Raw genomic sequence first — 16,200 nt, forward strand, 5'->3', positions numbered from 1 at the left:
ATAAGAAGGCAGCAAAAAACTGAAGGTGTCTGTCTAATCTTTAACACCTATTTTCAATTCTGACCCTTGTCACATTCATATTTGGATTAAAAATGAGGAACATGGTTACTGACTACACAATATTAACAAAATTGACCTCTTTTGATCCAAAACTTATTCAAAGGCCAGGATATGAAAAGTCTGTTAAGTCACTATTAAAGTTTAGACATATTACATATGGAAACTTATGACATGACTTTTCGGGTATGAATTTAAGAGTCAAAAAATTCTTAACAGTAAGATTTGGTTTAAAGTAAAAAGAAGACGGGTAATAAAGCAGTGGAACTATTTTTTTTAAATCCGTGAAATAAAAGACCTAAAGAATAATCCAAATAAAAAAGCAAAATATGAGAAAAATATAATGATTATTTAAGAGTCTAGTAGTAAATAAGAAAAATGAAACAAGATAACAGGAAAGACTAAGACCATTTCCATTTATAGTTCATGTATTATAATGCAATTAAACTAAAACATGTTGAAGTTGACTAATCTCTTTACAGAATGGGTAATTTTTAGGTATCGATACATTTCCCTAATATTCATCCTGTGACTTAGGACATGATAGTAAATTAGAGATTCCAAAGCAAAGATCATACTATTAAATATTTCTTGTTACGGACTTTTACCTGCTTGACAGACTGAATCATATGTTCATGATTCAATTATTAGTTTTGTTTCTTTGACTTGAAGGCTCCAAGTTATTTAATAATGTATTTTAAAAGATATGCTTTTAAAAAAAAACGATTACTCTAACAATATGCTAGAGGTACTCTTAGGGATCCAGAAGGTGAAAGAGCCATGACCACCTACAGGAACTGGCCACAGACATGTAAGTTTTTTTCTTTTCTTCTAAGCAGTTTGTTAACAGTCTAAAGATTCCAGATGCCATGTTATTGTATGAAACATTTACCCTTGGATTTAGCAAGAAAGATACCTGGCTATATTATAAACACAGAGCTGTTTGGTTAGGAAACATGAGTGTATGGAAGGATATTATTTTTGATTCATTGAAAATTGAGATGTGAAAGTAAAATAAAGTTTTCATTTTGTTTACTTGTTTTAGTTAAAGACTTGGTCTTGATCTGCATTCAATTTTAGTACTTTTTATCAAAAGAAAAAAATAACGTGCTTCCTGGGAATTACTTTGGACTAAATTAAACCTTGACAAAAAGAAAGATAATTACTGATGGTTATAAAACACTGTGTAAGAGGATAATACAACATTAGTATCAGACGTTACAAGCATCCCTACCCCTAGGTCATCTAAAAAGTCAACAGTGGCTAACTTTAGTCAATGCCATCAGATTTTAAATACTGATATATCAATGCAGTAAGATGTGTTTCTCATTAAGTTTTACGGAATTAAATATCACAGAACCAAATTCCACTTAAAACTCAAAGGTCCAAAGTCTAACCACAAAATAACATTTACTTTAGGATTGAAGGTGTTGGGTTTTTTTTGTTTTTGTTTTTTTTTTTGCTTACCCAAACATCCATTCTCCTAGAATTGAAGTTTTTTGTTGTAAAATTCTAAAAGGTAAGAAAGATGAAGTTATACTTTTCTGTTTCTTCTAAACCCATGATATGCAGAATTAATGCCAAGGCTTTAATTTTTGTGGACTACCAAATACCAGCTCTTAAGAACGAAACAAATTCCTAATGGGACTGTTTGTAGGCTTACTATTACAATTCAAATTTATGAAAATGGAGGGATGGTTATATTTATTTTGGGTCAATTGAGCACTGTATTCAAATGGTTGCTGTCTGTCAATATGGGTAATTTTTGCTAATTTGGATAAAATGTTTTAACATTATCATTTTATACTGATAATTAATCCCCCAAATTCACTTTAAACAGATTTCTAGCTAAGAAATATAATCATGGACATACTAAAAGTTGACCCCCAAAGAGTCTTGAGAAATCTATTTCTTCTTAATAAGTCTAATTTAATTACCTTTTTGAAATTGAGATGGTTATTCCAGTAGCCCAATTCTCTGGTGTACTGTTTCTAGTTGTTTTAAAACTTAAGAATTCTGTACATTGCTAAGGAATTAAAACATCAAAAACTTTCTTTTGTTATATTATTTAGCAATCTTTGTTTTTAAAGTCACAGTATAATTGGCTATCAGGCATTGATTCCTGAAACCAAGTAATTTATACTTTTCCATAGAGTCGAAGTGTATTACTCTATATTTATTAATCATCCTAGGTATTGCCTAGTTAGTTCTTATTTGTTTACTACAGGAAAACATCCTGTTTTTCTGTGTATTTCTTAACTTCTAAAATTACAGCTTTTTATTTTGAAAAAAACCTTTAATTTTTTTGTCTAGCACTGCGTATTTCATGCAGATTAAAAATAAACTGAACCCTACCTTCTACCTAAGACTGTATTAAGGAGAACATTTTCTTTTTTATTAATATATTCATTAAGTATGTTAAGAGCTTTTGAAAATTTAAGTTAAATAAATGGGCAGGAAAAGTATACACATTATCTTTGGATGTATCTAACTTATTAAATGAAGTGTTACATAACTGTAGGAACTGGAATGTTACATTTTTGACCAAAACACTGAACTGCATAAACTGGCTTAAGGAACTGAAAATGTCAGGATTTACTAGACAGTTCAGATGCAAAAAGAGTTGTTGCCACATTTATGCCCAATTAGTTTTGGAGGTATGGCTCCTAACAAAGTGGGTTGAGATTTTAACTCAAAAAAAGCTATAAACTCCTATGTGTACTGACTGTTAATATATTCCCTTTCGTAACTTTGATGCTCTTACTGAAGTGAACCTATATATTCAACATACAAATGAAAAGTAACCAATACATGCTTTAAAAATGGATATAATTATTTCACTTTAAGAGTATTACAAAAAGATAGTTAAAGGCTGGAAGACATTAAAAATATACTGGGTCTATGTATTTTTTTAATGCAGAAAAGGGACATCTCTTCCCTCAAAAAGGATGGATAAAAATCCTGCAAAATGCACTGCTCCATACTTTCCTTTCAGTGCAGACTACATTGTAGAAACAAAATCTCTCACAGACTTAGTGAGAAATAAAGACTATCCCTAAAGATACTAAACTCTCAATTTTTACTACTTAAGAAAAGTCAGTATTAATATAATCTTCTAAATATAAATATGTGGCTTTGGGAAAGAGTGAGCGTTTCAAAATTTTAACCTAGGTCAATCTGGTTGGTTGAGTGGCGTTTAAGAATGCAAGTGCCCATGCACTGTCTATGCTTCTTTTTCTTGTAGGTTGAAAAGTTATTTCTGCCTGCTCCCATACTTTTAGTTTCAAGCTTCTGGACAGAACTGAACAATGTCAACAAATCTGGTGATGAAGCACAGACTAAGTCTTTAAAATATCTTAATTTTACAGTCCTTTGTCCCATATAATTTGTATATGAAGCACCAAAACTGGAGCCAAGGTCTGAACAAGTAATGTAACAGCAGGAACTACAATTTAATCATATCATATCAGACTATGTAACATTCTATATTTTGTCTGTTGATATGTAACATAGTTAAGTTTATTACAAGCATTATTTCCTAAGACTTAACCGTATAAGTGCCTCTTTTCAAGTATTATCACTTATTTAATAGTGTTTATATTCTGACATTAAGCAAATCAGTGATAAATGTATATAATGCAATACACATTGTGCCATTTCTCCCTACCCTGCGTTAACATATTAATGAAATCAGTTAAGAAAACTAAAAGAACTATTAAAACTGAAACAAGGCTATCAACATCACAGATTCATGTCTGAGTAGGTCAACAGCATCTCCCCCTTAAGGTAAAGTATTTTCATCAAAAATGGTTCATCATCTTTAGGCTAGCAATACTTTAGCAGCAGGTGTTCTTCAGGACAAGTAGATGAGAAGTTTCAAGTGCAAAAGACACCAAATTTCTTTGAGAAACATCAATCCACATGACTAGTAAAAAAAAGCAAACTGCTGGTGCCACTCTAACATAAAATAGTGTATTTTCCCTTTCAATGTGTGATGTAGTTTATTTATATCACAAAGTTTTGGAGTTCTCATGGCACAACAATGAGATGGACTAATTTGTCGGGGAACCTCTTATTTTAATATTTAAATTATAACAGTACAGTAACTAGAAAAAGGTCAGTGCCTCAGTGGCTTTAAACCACATCAATTTCAGTATTTGTTTTTCAAAATAATGATGCAATTAAATCTATGCTTCTGCAACAACAGTGCAATACAATATCCTTTCCTGAATAAAGGAGCTGAGGTTTATCCAAGTAGAAGCTTTAAATAAGGTAGATTGTTGCCAACTACTTCTCAATCTTGCATGTTTGGTATAAAATACATTAGGATAGCTTAAACTGACTTGTAAGTCTATATTCAGCTAAAGCTTCACATAAGCAGCAATGGAAATGAACAGAGGTGCACTCAATATAAAACACTTTTCAAAACTACTCCAAAAAACAAATGACAAAAAGTGGTTAAGAAGAACTAAACATCTGTTGTGTGTACCAGATGTAAAAGAAGGATGGCCCCTGTGGTTACTTGCACTGTTTGAATTATGTGATGGTAAAATTAAGACTTAGTCTACTTCCATCTCTCCAGAAGATTTAGTATGCTGTGAGTTGTCTTTTGTTGTATCTGGTTTAGTTTCAGTCCCACTCTGTCCATCCATTGGTCCGTTGTGTTCACTATTAGCTTTTGCTTTGTCTTCAGCAACCTCTACTTTCGGTTTAGGCTTGTAAATGATTGGGTTACAGAAACTATCCAGTTCCTAAAGACATGAAGAAAATTGATTATATTAAAAATATTACATAACAAGTTCCCATTAATTTTCTAAAGTCCACATTAAACTTTTTAAATTTCCACATTAATTCCACATTCCTGAGTTCATATTAACTTAAGTTAGCAACATAAACTATTTCTTCAAAACCTTAATGAAGGATTTATCTTCTGGGCCAGCCCAATCTTTTAAGAATATGCTTTGTATCTACTGTTCCTAAGAATTTTGTCATAATTTAAATATTTATTTTGGCAGGAATAATTTTTAATTCATTCCTTTAAATTATGCCTAAATTATGTCTTTTATGACAATTATGTCAAATAATACCTATTTCATAAATTGAAATTTCTCAACATAAACATGAAAATTACTTTAAAAAGTATATATAAATATACACATGAAGTTTATTTACTTTCTGAAAATAGCTGAGTAACCTTTTCTGTTGAAGGAAAAATAACTCATGAAAGTAAATGCAACTTAATTTAGAAGAAATATATTTTCTATATCCTTTTTCAACACAGAAATAAAAGTCTGTTTCATAATGCTACTAAATTCTTTCAAGACCAGTGAGACAGAAACTGGGATAGATGGAAAAATAGGGAATAACATACTTGGGGAATGTTTTCACAGCAAACTGTTCTTACCACATGCTGTAGGTCATCTATTTAGAGTAAATTATTACAGCCTCTTTGCTAAACTCTCTCAAAAAGAAAATACTCTGTTTTCTTTGATTAAAAAAAGACCTGTTTTGATGCATGAAAAGATGCCCGACATCATTAATCATCAGAGAAATGCAAATCAAAATCACACTGTAATACCATTTCACACCTGTCAGAATGGCTATCATCAAAAAGACTGCAAATAACAAATATTAGTGAGTATATGGAGAAAAGGAAACCCTAGGTACACTTTTGGTGGGAATGCACATTGATGCAGCCACTATGAAAAACAGGATGAAGGCTCCTCAAAAGCTAAAAACAGAACTACCATATGATCTACCAATTCTATCCCTGGGTAAATATCTGGAAAAAAATGAAAATACTAATTCGATAAGATACATGCACCCCAGTGTTCTCAGCAGCATTATTTACAATTGCCAAGATATGGAAGCACACACACAATGGAATACTACTCAGCCATGAAAAGGGATGAAAATTTACCATTAGCAACAACATGGATGGACCTGGAAGTTACTATGCTTACAGAGAAAGACAAAACTGTATATTATACTTGTATGTGGAATCTAAAAAATAAATGAGTGAATATAACAAAAAAGAAACAGACTCACAGATATAGAGAACAAACTAGTGGTTACCAGTGGGAAGATGGAAGGAAGGGATTAGCACGATAGGGGTAGAGGACTAAGAGGTACAAACTACTATGTATCAAATAAATAAGCTGCAAGGATATATGGTACAGCACAGGGAACATAGCCAATATTTTACAATTACTTTAAATGGAGTATTAATATATAAAAAATATTGAATCATTCACTATATTGTACACCTGGAACTAATATAATCTTGTAAATCAACTATACTTCAACTTAAAAGAAACCCAAAACTTGTTCTTGTTTTAAAAATAGACCAAATACCTACAAACATATTGAACTAGATTAAAAAAAAAATCACGTGAAATTCCATCTCCATAAATTAACACTATTAACATTTTGGTGAACATCCTTCTAGATTTATGTCCATGCATACACATATATCCAAACATAAATGTATGAAACATGCTAATTTATATAGTGAGATAATTTTTTGATTCTGTAATCTTTCCTTGTTCACTCAGTATGTTGTATAAATCCTTATATCTAAATAGATATATCTCTGTATCTTAAATACTGTATTTAACTGTTGCAATGTGCTATATATGCATCAACTTATTTATCTGGTCTTTTACTGATAGGTATTTAGGTTGTCAGGTTTTTGCTATCATAAGCAAGGGTATTTATATACATATACTTGTGCAACAGTCAAATTAAGATGACTTCTCAGTATTGTGATTTCTGTGTTAAAGGTTATATTCACTCTAAATTTCTATACATATTCCCAGGAGAATTGCAACAAATTTAACCAAGTTGCTTAGGGAGAGCAGCCATCTTCACACCCTTGGCAGTTAAGGCAAAGATTATAAATGTAAACAATCAAATCAGATGGGTGAAAAAAGAGATCTGCATTTCTTAGATTAGTGAGGTTGAATACCTTTTAATGCATTTATTAGACATGTCAATTGTTTATCCAATGTCTTTACTCATTTTTCTACTTAGATACTGATCTTTATTAGAAAGTTTGTGCTCATGTTTTTCATGGTATTTTATCTAACCTTTGACATTTTCAGTAATAACGTTTTGCAAACTGGAAAATTTATCTCAGAAGTAAGATTTTACCATGGAATTTTACATATTTCAAACTATGTCAAAGACAAACATACACTGCAGTTTTACAGTAGAGACTGAGAAGTCTTATCTAGTCTTGTTAAGTCAGATATTTGACAGAGTTTTGCATTGCTTTATTCATTCAGTATTACACTTAAAATCTAAAAACAGCCTTGTGTCTGAGACTAATAAAAATCAATGAACAAAGATGTTCCATCTATAATCTTTTTTTCCAAACTAAGACTAGCCTCAAATTCCTGTTTTTCTAAGTTCTTCTGCAAATTGATTATTTCTCAGAGTATGGCTACCATTAAAAAATTTGTGATTGAATCCACAAAAAAGAGAATTTTATAGTTTTTTACCTTAGACTTTGCAACTATTTCTGAAACTTTCACCACAGGATCTTGAGTGAGACTTAGTTTGTTCTGTGCATTCATCTTACTATTCAGCCAACTCATGGCTTCACTGATATATTTTTCTACTTTTTCCATTTCACCAGGATCCAAATGATCGTATCTTTCATCCTATTAGGAAGGAAAAAAAAAAACCCATAACCGATTTTTCAGTAAGCACCAATTTATTGATAAGAATCTAAATCCTTTAAGTAGAAATTATTGAGTGTATACCTCAATACCCATGTGAAGAAGCCATTTACAGATTACACAGAACTAAAGAAACTGGGAAGAAAAAAGTCAGTGTGGGTTTTTATAAGGAAAGGCTTTCTGAAGAAGTCAGGTTTGGAAAACAATGACTGGTGGAAAATACTAAAGGGAAAAGTAGTACTTACACAAGAAGGCTGCTGCATGGAATTAAATTTATTAGGGAGTAGAGAGAAATAAAGTAAGCAGCCATATAGCAAGCTAGACAGAAAATCTGACCATTCAACAGATATGGTTAAGTTGATAAGGAGAATTACATAATAAAATTTGTCTGAAAAAGAGAACTGCAGCTGTCACATGTAGGAGACAATCTAAGAAGTCATGATTTAGACTGGTAGCCAAAAACCCAGAAAGAAATGACAATGCAACACAGAGAAAGAGTATCTGTTCCCCATTCATCCCTCTATCTACATGCTTTTAAATATTCTCCAGCCTGAACCTCTTATATGAATTCCCAACTCTATATCCAACATCCAACTTGAATTCCTATTTGTAAAATCTGAAATGACTACCTGTGTTTCAAACTCAAGATTACTTCCCCACCTACTCTTCCATGTTTTCCCCATTGCTGTACATGGCAACTTCATCCTTCCAGGCCAAGATTCTTGGAGTCATTTTGACTCCTCTTTTGTTATATTTACATAAAATCTATCAGTGAAGCTTATTAGCTCTGCCTTCAAAATATATGCAGCAAAAATCCAACCACTTCTTCCTCCACTATCCAGGCTCAGGGCTCCATCATTTCTTGCTTGTATTACTCCAATATATTAACTAGTCTCTCTACTTCCATATCCTTTAAAGAATAAGTTAAATCACATAACTTCCATGCTCAAATGCATCCAATGGATTCTTATTTCAGTGTTATAGCCAAACTTTTATAATGGACCACTAGGCCCTTTATGATGTGGCAACTGATAACGCCACCCTCACTGTTTTAAGCCATGCTGGCTTCCTACTGTTACTCCAACACATTCTCTTCTTGAGATTTTTGCAACTGCTATTCCCTTTTTCTCATTCTTTTTAAAGTTATCATACACCTTGAGCCGTCACCTCTCCTTTAGTTCTCCCCTCACATGTCAAAGATGACATCTGCCCTTAGTCTGCTCTTCTGACAAATCTCCACCTCTGGCAGTTCCTTAACTTTTCCCACAGCTTTTTATCACCATCTGACTACTTTACAGTAGCTCATTTACTGTCTACCTTTCCGAACTGAAGCATACTGGAAACAGATTCAAGGTTTTGTTTGATGCTGTAGTTTCAGTACCTTGAAGAGAGCCTGGAACAAAATAAAAACTCAAAATCCTCGTGCATAAGTGAAGTTTTGTCTTATTTTGAATAATATTTTAAACCTGCATCCTCAAGAAGATTGCTACAGCCTGGGATCACTGGGCCACAGTAGTTGTACCTAGATCCTCCAATACCAGATTTGAAATATTCTTGGTATTTTCATTCATCTACTTGCTCCTTCTTACTTTTTCAGTATCCTTACATTCTATTTGTATTTATATGGACAATTTGGACACTGACATTGCCAGGCAAATTCATGGTTAGTACCTCGATTACTCTTTTAGGTTGGCTGGACTACAATCTTTATTTTACGAAATTTGCAAGTATTTCTAAAATAAGTAACCACTTTTCACACTATGTAGTAAAAGCAGTATAGTTAAGTTTGTATGTTGCAAAGTTGTCCTGCAGGCCAAATTCAATCCGCTGTCTGAGATTTTTAATAAAGTTATGTTGGAACACAGCCATGTCCATCATTTACAAACTGTATGGTTGCTTTTGTGTTATAGTGGCAGAGATGAATAGTTGTATAGAGATGGAAAAGCCTGCAGATTCTAAAATATTTGTTCATTTAAAGAAAGTCTACTAACCTCTGGTTTAAAGGAAAAAAATGATCAGCTTAATTTTCTCAAATCTTACTGTTACATCCAAATGGAGATATCATTTATAGAACTAAATATGTCAGGCTTAAAAACAGTAGAAAGGTTAAGGGTAATAAAATAGACTTGGGCACATATATAAAAGAAAAAAGGGAATGGACATTACAGATGACTAGGAGATTGGAGTACAAAGAGCAATCAAAAGAAAAAGAGGCCAAGGGGCAAAACAAAGGCTAGCAGAGTCCAGTTTCAACAAGGGCTGTAGATTAAAAGAGGTCCAAGAAACCTCTCACTGTATCAATAAAGAAACCCTAAGAAGAAAACAATGAATTTGGTCACTGGATTAGTTTATAATATGGTTTTATGGAATTTTAAAAGATAAAAACCACTTATTTGCAATGTATTTTAAGTAGACAGTATCCTATCCTGATAGCTTTCCAATAAAGAAAAAAGTTTTAAGTTTGGTGCCCAATGTCTCTAGAATCTGATAGCAACAACTGCTATGTCTTTGCAGTTGAGAACTTTTAGACTTACCCTACCCTCTCTGTGTACTACATACATACTATCATCACCAGCTGACTTTATAAATTCAATACCTTGTTTCTGTAAGCTTCTATCACTTTCATGACAAGTTGGATTTTTTTCCCCAAGTCGTTTAAAGCTTTTGGTCTCTCTTCATGTTCCATGTACCTCATCTGAATAGGCTGCCCATATTTCTGTTAACATAAGAAATTTTTTAAAATAAAAAGTTATTAACAGAAAACAACTTTTAATGGACCCTTATAGGATGACGAATAGCAAAGAAAGCTGCCCAGATTAAAATGCCCCCTCTTATTTTCCTTCATGAAGATGAGTTCCAGTGGTTATTTGCTTACTCAGTCCTACATAGAGATGCCTAACCCCATGACTTACATCCTTCTCTCATTCATTAAGGTTACCTCTTGATTTCTCTCAAGTCCAAAGTAAAAACTTTAATTCCTTCAAAGTTGGGTGTTAAAAGTTTATAAAACTATTAAAATAAGAAAACCATAAGAACTACATTGCATGCAGAATTCATGTATTTGAAACTTGGTTTCAAATGCTTGAAATGCATGTAACTCTCTACAAGCAACGTGATTACTGGGATTTCCTGATCTTAATATCTACTGAATATTATTCGTTATATTTGTTCACTAGATTAGAAACTGTATTGTAAGTATAGTGTCTAAAAAACAAAAACGAAAGCGCTTTGACCCCTTGCCCCAGGTGCCTGGAATAGGGAGTTTCTAAATTTAAAAACAGCCTCTATAACTTTGAGGAGGGAGATACTTTAGAAAAATACATATTTTCTGTCAAATTCTTTACAGATTTAAAATCAGCTTGATTTAGAATAATATTTGATTTTCAGAAAAGTTACAAAGGAAACAACAGGGAGCGAGGCACCTTTTATCACTTTTCTCTAATGCTAACATACCATCATAGAATATTTGTCACAACCCCAAATCAACAGTAGTACATTACTATTAACTGAACTCCAGACTTTATTCAGATTTCGTCTCTTTCTGTTCCAGGATAGCATATTGCATTTAGTCTATTTAAATCAGTGAAGGGGGAGAGAAGCAGAGGAAGGGTGACTCTTCTACTGGGTAGGGGTCAGACTGACAAATCACTTCTTAATGACATCTAAGAAATACATGGTTTGTATAAAAGTAATATTAACATTCCAGTCATCTACTAAATATCTTATATCTGAGTATCAAGACAAATATGATTATACATTGTTTATATGTTTGTCAAAAACATTCACTGTGCTCTTACACCATAATTTTTGGGACACCTTAATGTTGTATTCAGTTTTTAGTCCAAATATGGACTTTTAGGAAATTTACCTTTAGTTCTTGAAGCTTATCCACATAAATTTGTTTAGGTTGGTCCTCTCCTTCTTCATAAAGCCAATTTTCTGTGTCTTCCAATATTGCAGACAGTTTATTCAAGTCCTAGTAAAAGATTTAAGAGACAGTCATTGAAAATGCTCTGGCCTTAAGAAATAAAAGTCATCACAGAAGGACAAAATGTTTTTGAAGTATAAAAAAATTAAATTTTAAGGTTTTCTGACTTTATTTATAAACATGTTTTCCCAGACTTCTGTAATTTGGAGAAATAACTGATAACCATTCCTGAATGTGCTCAAAAGATTAACAGTAGCACATCTGGTACATTTATTTACATATTTGTATTAGCATTCTCAAGCAAACATTTAAATAGTTCTAAAAACTATGAAATTTAGACTTACTTCTTTTTATTAATGAGTTATAGTCAGTTTGCAATGTAGACTTACTTCTTGAGTGATGAATTTTTCATAGACAGTGCCAAGCTTGTCTCTAAAATCATATACATATTCTTCAACAGCATTCTTTGCATCATTTCTTTCTTTCTCTAACTTATCCTGCATTATCATCTTCCCCTATTCAAAAAATTTCAGATTAGTAGCCATGAAAACATTCGGGAAATGTAAACCAAAACTACAAAGAAACAGCACTTCACACAGACGTGTTGGTGAGGACGTGGAGAATTTGAACACTGCTGTTGGGGATGTAAAATACTGCAGCTCTTAGGAAGAAGTTTGGTGTTTCCTAAAAAAGCTAGACAAAGAACTACAATATGACCCAGCAATATCACTCCTAGGTACATAACCAAAAAACTGAAAGCAGGGATTCAAACAGATATTTGTACGCCCATGTTCACTGCAGCGTTATGCATAACAGCTAAAAGGCAGAAAACAACTCACTTGTCCATTAACAGATGAATGGATAAATAAAATATGTGTGTGTGTATATATATATATATATATATATATATAAGTGGAATATTATTCTATAAAAATAAAGTTCTGATACATGTTATAGAATGGACGAACCTTGAAAACATGCTAAGTGAAATAAGCCAGACACAAAAGGACAAATAATACACAATTATATTTATATGGGTTATCTAGAACAGGTAAATTCACAGAGACAAAGTAGATTAGAGTTTATTGGGGGTTAAGGGAAAGGAGGAATGATGAGTTGTTAGTTAATGGTTATAGAGCTTCTATTTGGGGTGATGAAAAAGTTTTGGAAATACTGGTGATGGTTACACAACATTGTGAATATAATTAATGTCATGAAATTATTGTACACTTAGAATTTATCAAAATGGCAAATTTTGTTACATACATTTTATCACAATTCTAAAAATTAATAATGTAATATAGCAAAACCTTCTGAACTGAACAGTTTAAATTGGTGAATTGTATGGTGTGTGAATTATATCTCAAAAATTTTTATTTAAAAAAAGCATATAGTCATTGTACATACTAGGGTTAGAATCTTAGGTTCCCCATTTATTTACTAGCTTTGAGATTGCAGCAAAGTCACCTGACCTCCCTAAACCTCAGTTTTGTTATTCCTAAAGAGCATACTTCTTTCTATCTCGTATGGCTGTTAATAAGATTGACATAACTCATATTAAAATATTTATTATAGTGCTTGACACCTAACTGGTGCTGAATAAATGTTAGCTCTGGGAAGGGCTACAGTACAGTGTTGTGATCCTGAGCTCTGGAGACAGACTATCTGGCTTTAACACAAAAGGTTACTCTCTGACCTTGGGTAATTCAGCCTACCTTGTGCCTGTTTCCTTATCTATAAAATGTAGATCTCTAACAGTATTTACAATTCATAGTTTTTTGAAGATTAAGTAAAATATCAAAGTACTTAAAGATGTTGGCAAAAATTATTGTTAAATCAAGAACAAAGAAAGAATCTGATTATAATAGAGAACAAAATTTGTACTTGAACAAAAACACTGTATTTTACAACATAACACTACAGAGCACTGACATTTGTGAATTTAAAATAGACATTAAAAAACTTAAGAAAAAAATCTTATTTTACACACAAAATTTGTCATACCTGTGCTTCCCCACAATTCATTCCTTTGGGAAAATTAGTTTCAAATCATACAAATTCAGAATTACCCAGGATCTCTAGAAATGCTTTCTTCACATAAATGCATCATTTAATTAATGAAAAGGTGATATAAGTAGGTACTAGAGAGAGAAAGCACTGTTCACAATCTCTTGAAGGAATTCCTAGAATAATGTGCAGCAGTTGGGGAGGAATATGGGCCACTTCAAAAAAAACTGACCTTCTTTAATGCCAGTCAAGTCTATAGAAATTAGCAACTATTAGAAATGTAAATTTTAAAATAAAAATACTTTTTATGCAACTATTGGTAAAGAAACCAAACTTTTTCTTAAGCAACTGTAAAATTAAACATGTAGATATGTAAAGAAAATTTCAAGACTGACAACAATTCTTAAAAGTACTAAATGAAGTCAGAAAATATTCTGAATAGAACCTTAATCTTTAAGGACAACACATTAGAAGAGGGAGGCTGGTAATACTTCCCTATATGATGTCTGCTGGGTGCTACTGTTAACGATACAATAAAAGGGGGTAAGAATCATTAGTGTTGGAGTGGCCTTTCTCTACAGTGGAGATATTTCATGTTTTTCATATAACTAAAGTGAAATTACACTGTACATGACAATACAGCGCAGCATTTTGTTCAAAATAAAGTGGTTCAATGATCTATTTAATAATCCCTTATGAATTACAGACTAGTTTCCCCAAATTTGGGGGATAATCATTGACCTCTACAAAATTTTCAGAACATATTATCACCTAATTCAACATCAACTCAGATTTGTATACCTCATTTTCAATGTAGCTGTTGAGAAGATCTTGGCCCAGTTGTCTACACAGGCTACTCTGGATAGGTAGATCAATACTCTTGACTTTTCCTTTTTTACTGGTCTGGTTTAATCTCTCTTGTTTATCTGAGGGAGTAGGCTGCAAAAGAAATGCACAAGAAGTGTAAATTTCTAAAACTAGCTTAAAAATAGATTTAAGAGACTAATTTCTGATGAAACAAGGTAGAATCAAAAATATTATAATCTACTATACTTTATTTAAAAATACCACTTTAATACTGATAGTATTTTATACTCTGTAATACACTGAATCTTTCTACATAAAAAACATTGGGCTGAAAATACAAATTAAAACCAAGTAAGATGCCACTTCATACCCACTAGCATGGCTATAAATTTAAAAAAAGGAAAATAAGAATTGGTGAGAATATGGAGTAACTGGAATCCTCATACACAACTGACAAGACAGCATTTTGGAATTGTTATCAAAAATGCTGCAGCCGTTTTGGAAAACAGTTGGTCTGTTCCTCCAACTGTTAAACAGAGAGATACCATATGACCTGGTAATTCCATTCTTGGGTACATACACAAGGGAAATGAAAATACATATCCACACAAAAACTTGTATGTGATTGTTCATAACACTCAAAAAGTGGAGACAATTCCAGCATCCATCAGCTGATGAATAAATAAATAAAATGTGGCATGCATCCATACAATGCAATATTACTCAGCCACAAAAGGGAATAAAGTACTGATATATCCTACAATCTGGATGAACCTTGAAAACGTGCTTAGTGAAAGAAGCCAGTCATAAAGGACCACATATTGTATGACTAAATTTATATGAAATGCCCAGGGGGAGGTTTAGCTCAGTGGTAGAGTGTGTGCTTAGCATGCATGAGGTCCTGGGTTCAATCCCCGGTACCTCCATTAAGAATAAATAAATAAACATAATTACCTCCCCCTCAAAAAAGAGAAAAAGTTTTTAAAAAATGTCTGGAATAGGCAGATCTATAAAGATAAGTGATTGCCTAAGGCTGGCAGGGGGAGGATTGGGGGTAAATAGAGAGTTACTGCTAATGGGTACAGGGCTTCTTTCTGGAGAGATGAAAATGCTATAAATTGTGATAATGACTGCACAACTCTGTGAATATATTAAAAACTTTTGACTTGCACTCTTACATGGGAGAATTGCATGATATGTAAGCTATCTCAATAGAATTGTTGAACAATTACAAGCAAAAAATATTGAGCAAAATTAAAAAATTAGAAAAGCAGGTTTCAGGTTTTGTATTACTTGAGCACCTAGGATTTACAACTGAATCTTTATATAGCCTTTGAAAAAAATCTATACAGCTAACCATCACTATCCAATTAAATTCTGTTTAGGTTAGAAAAATCTGTCAAAGATGAGAGCTCAGAGCTGCAGCTACATTCAACTGGGTGACTGGGGCAGGGTGTCTCCCCTTCTCTTCTATCAGCAATGACTATCTCAGTATAATGATGACTCTCAGTACAAGTCATTTATCATTTAAAATTTTACTTTCAAAAATATTTCTGCACAGAGAAAAAATACTTTATGCATTGCAGCAAAATTCTTAATAGTGGTTAATTCTGAGATGCAACATTATTGCTAATTTAAGTTTTCTTCATTTGGGTTATTCTATTTCCTATTTTCTATGAAATTACATGATTTTAATGAGAAAAAAAGTTAATGAAAAAC

The 16,200-nt window shown here is 32.4% G+C and overlaps 1 protein-coding gene across 2 annotated transcripts in view; it reads right to left on the reverse strand.

Moving 5' to 3' along the window:
- Window positions 1–4,113: 4,113 nt before the first annotated feature.
- The window catches only part of HSPA4L (heat shock protein family A (Hsp70) member 4 like), a 45,537-nt gene continuing 33,450 nt past the window's right edge, over window positions 4,114–16,200 (reverse strand). For both annotated transcript variants that reach the window (XM_006212222.4, XM_072937760.1), the window contains exons 15-20: window positions 14,476–14,613; window positions 12,057–12,182; window positions 11,608–11,715; window positions 10,336–10,455; window positions 7,560–7,721; window positions 4,114–4,808 (exon numbers count right to left, since the gene is read on the reverse strand). In XM_006212222.4, the coding sequence (XP_006212284.2) occupies window positions 4,617–4,808; window positions 7,560–7,721; window positions 10,336–10,455; window positions 11,608–11,715; window positions 12,057–12,182; window positions 14,476–14,613 (846 nt within the window). In that variant the 3' untranslated portion in view covers window positions 4,114–4,616. The remainder of the gene's footprint in view (window positions 4,809–7,559; window positions 7,722–10,335; window positions 10,456–11,607; window positions 11,716–12,056; window positions 12,183–14,475; window positions 14,614–16,200) is intronic.

Source organism: Vicugna pacos, chromosome 2 (assembly GCF_048564905.1).
Source record: "Vicugna pacos chromosome 2, VicPac4, whole genome shotgun sequence".
Lineage (NCBI taxonomy): Eukaryota > Metazoa > Chordata > Mammalia > Artiodactyla > Camelidae > Vicugna > Vicugna pacos.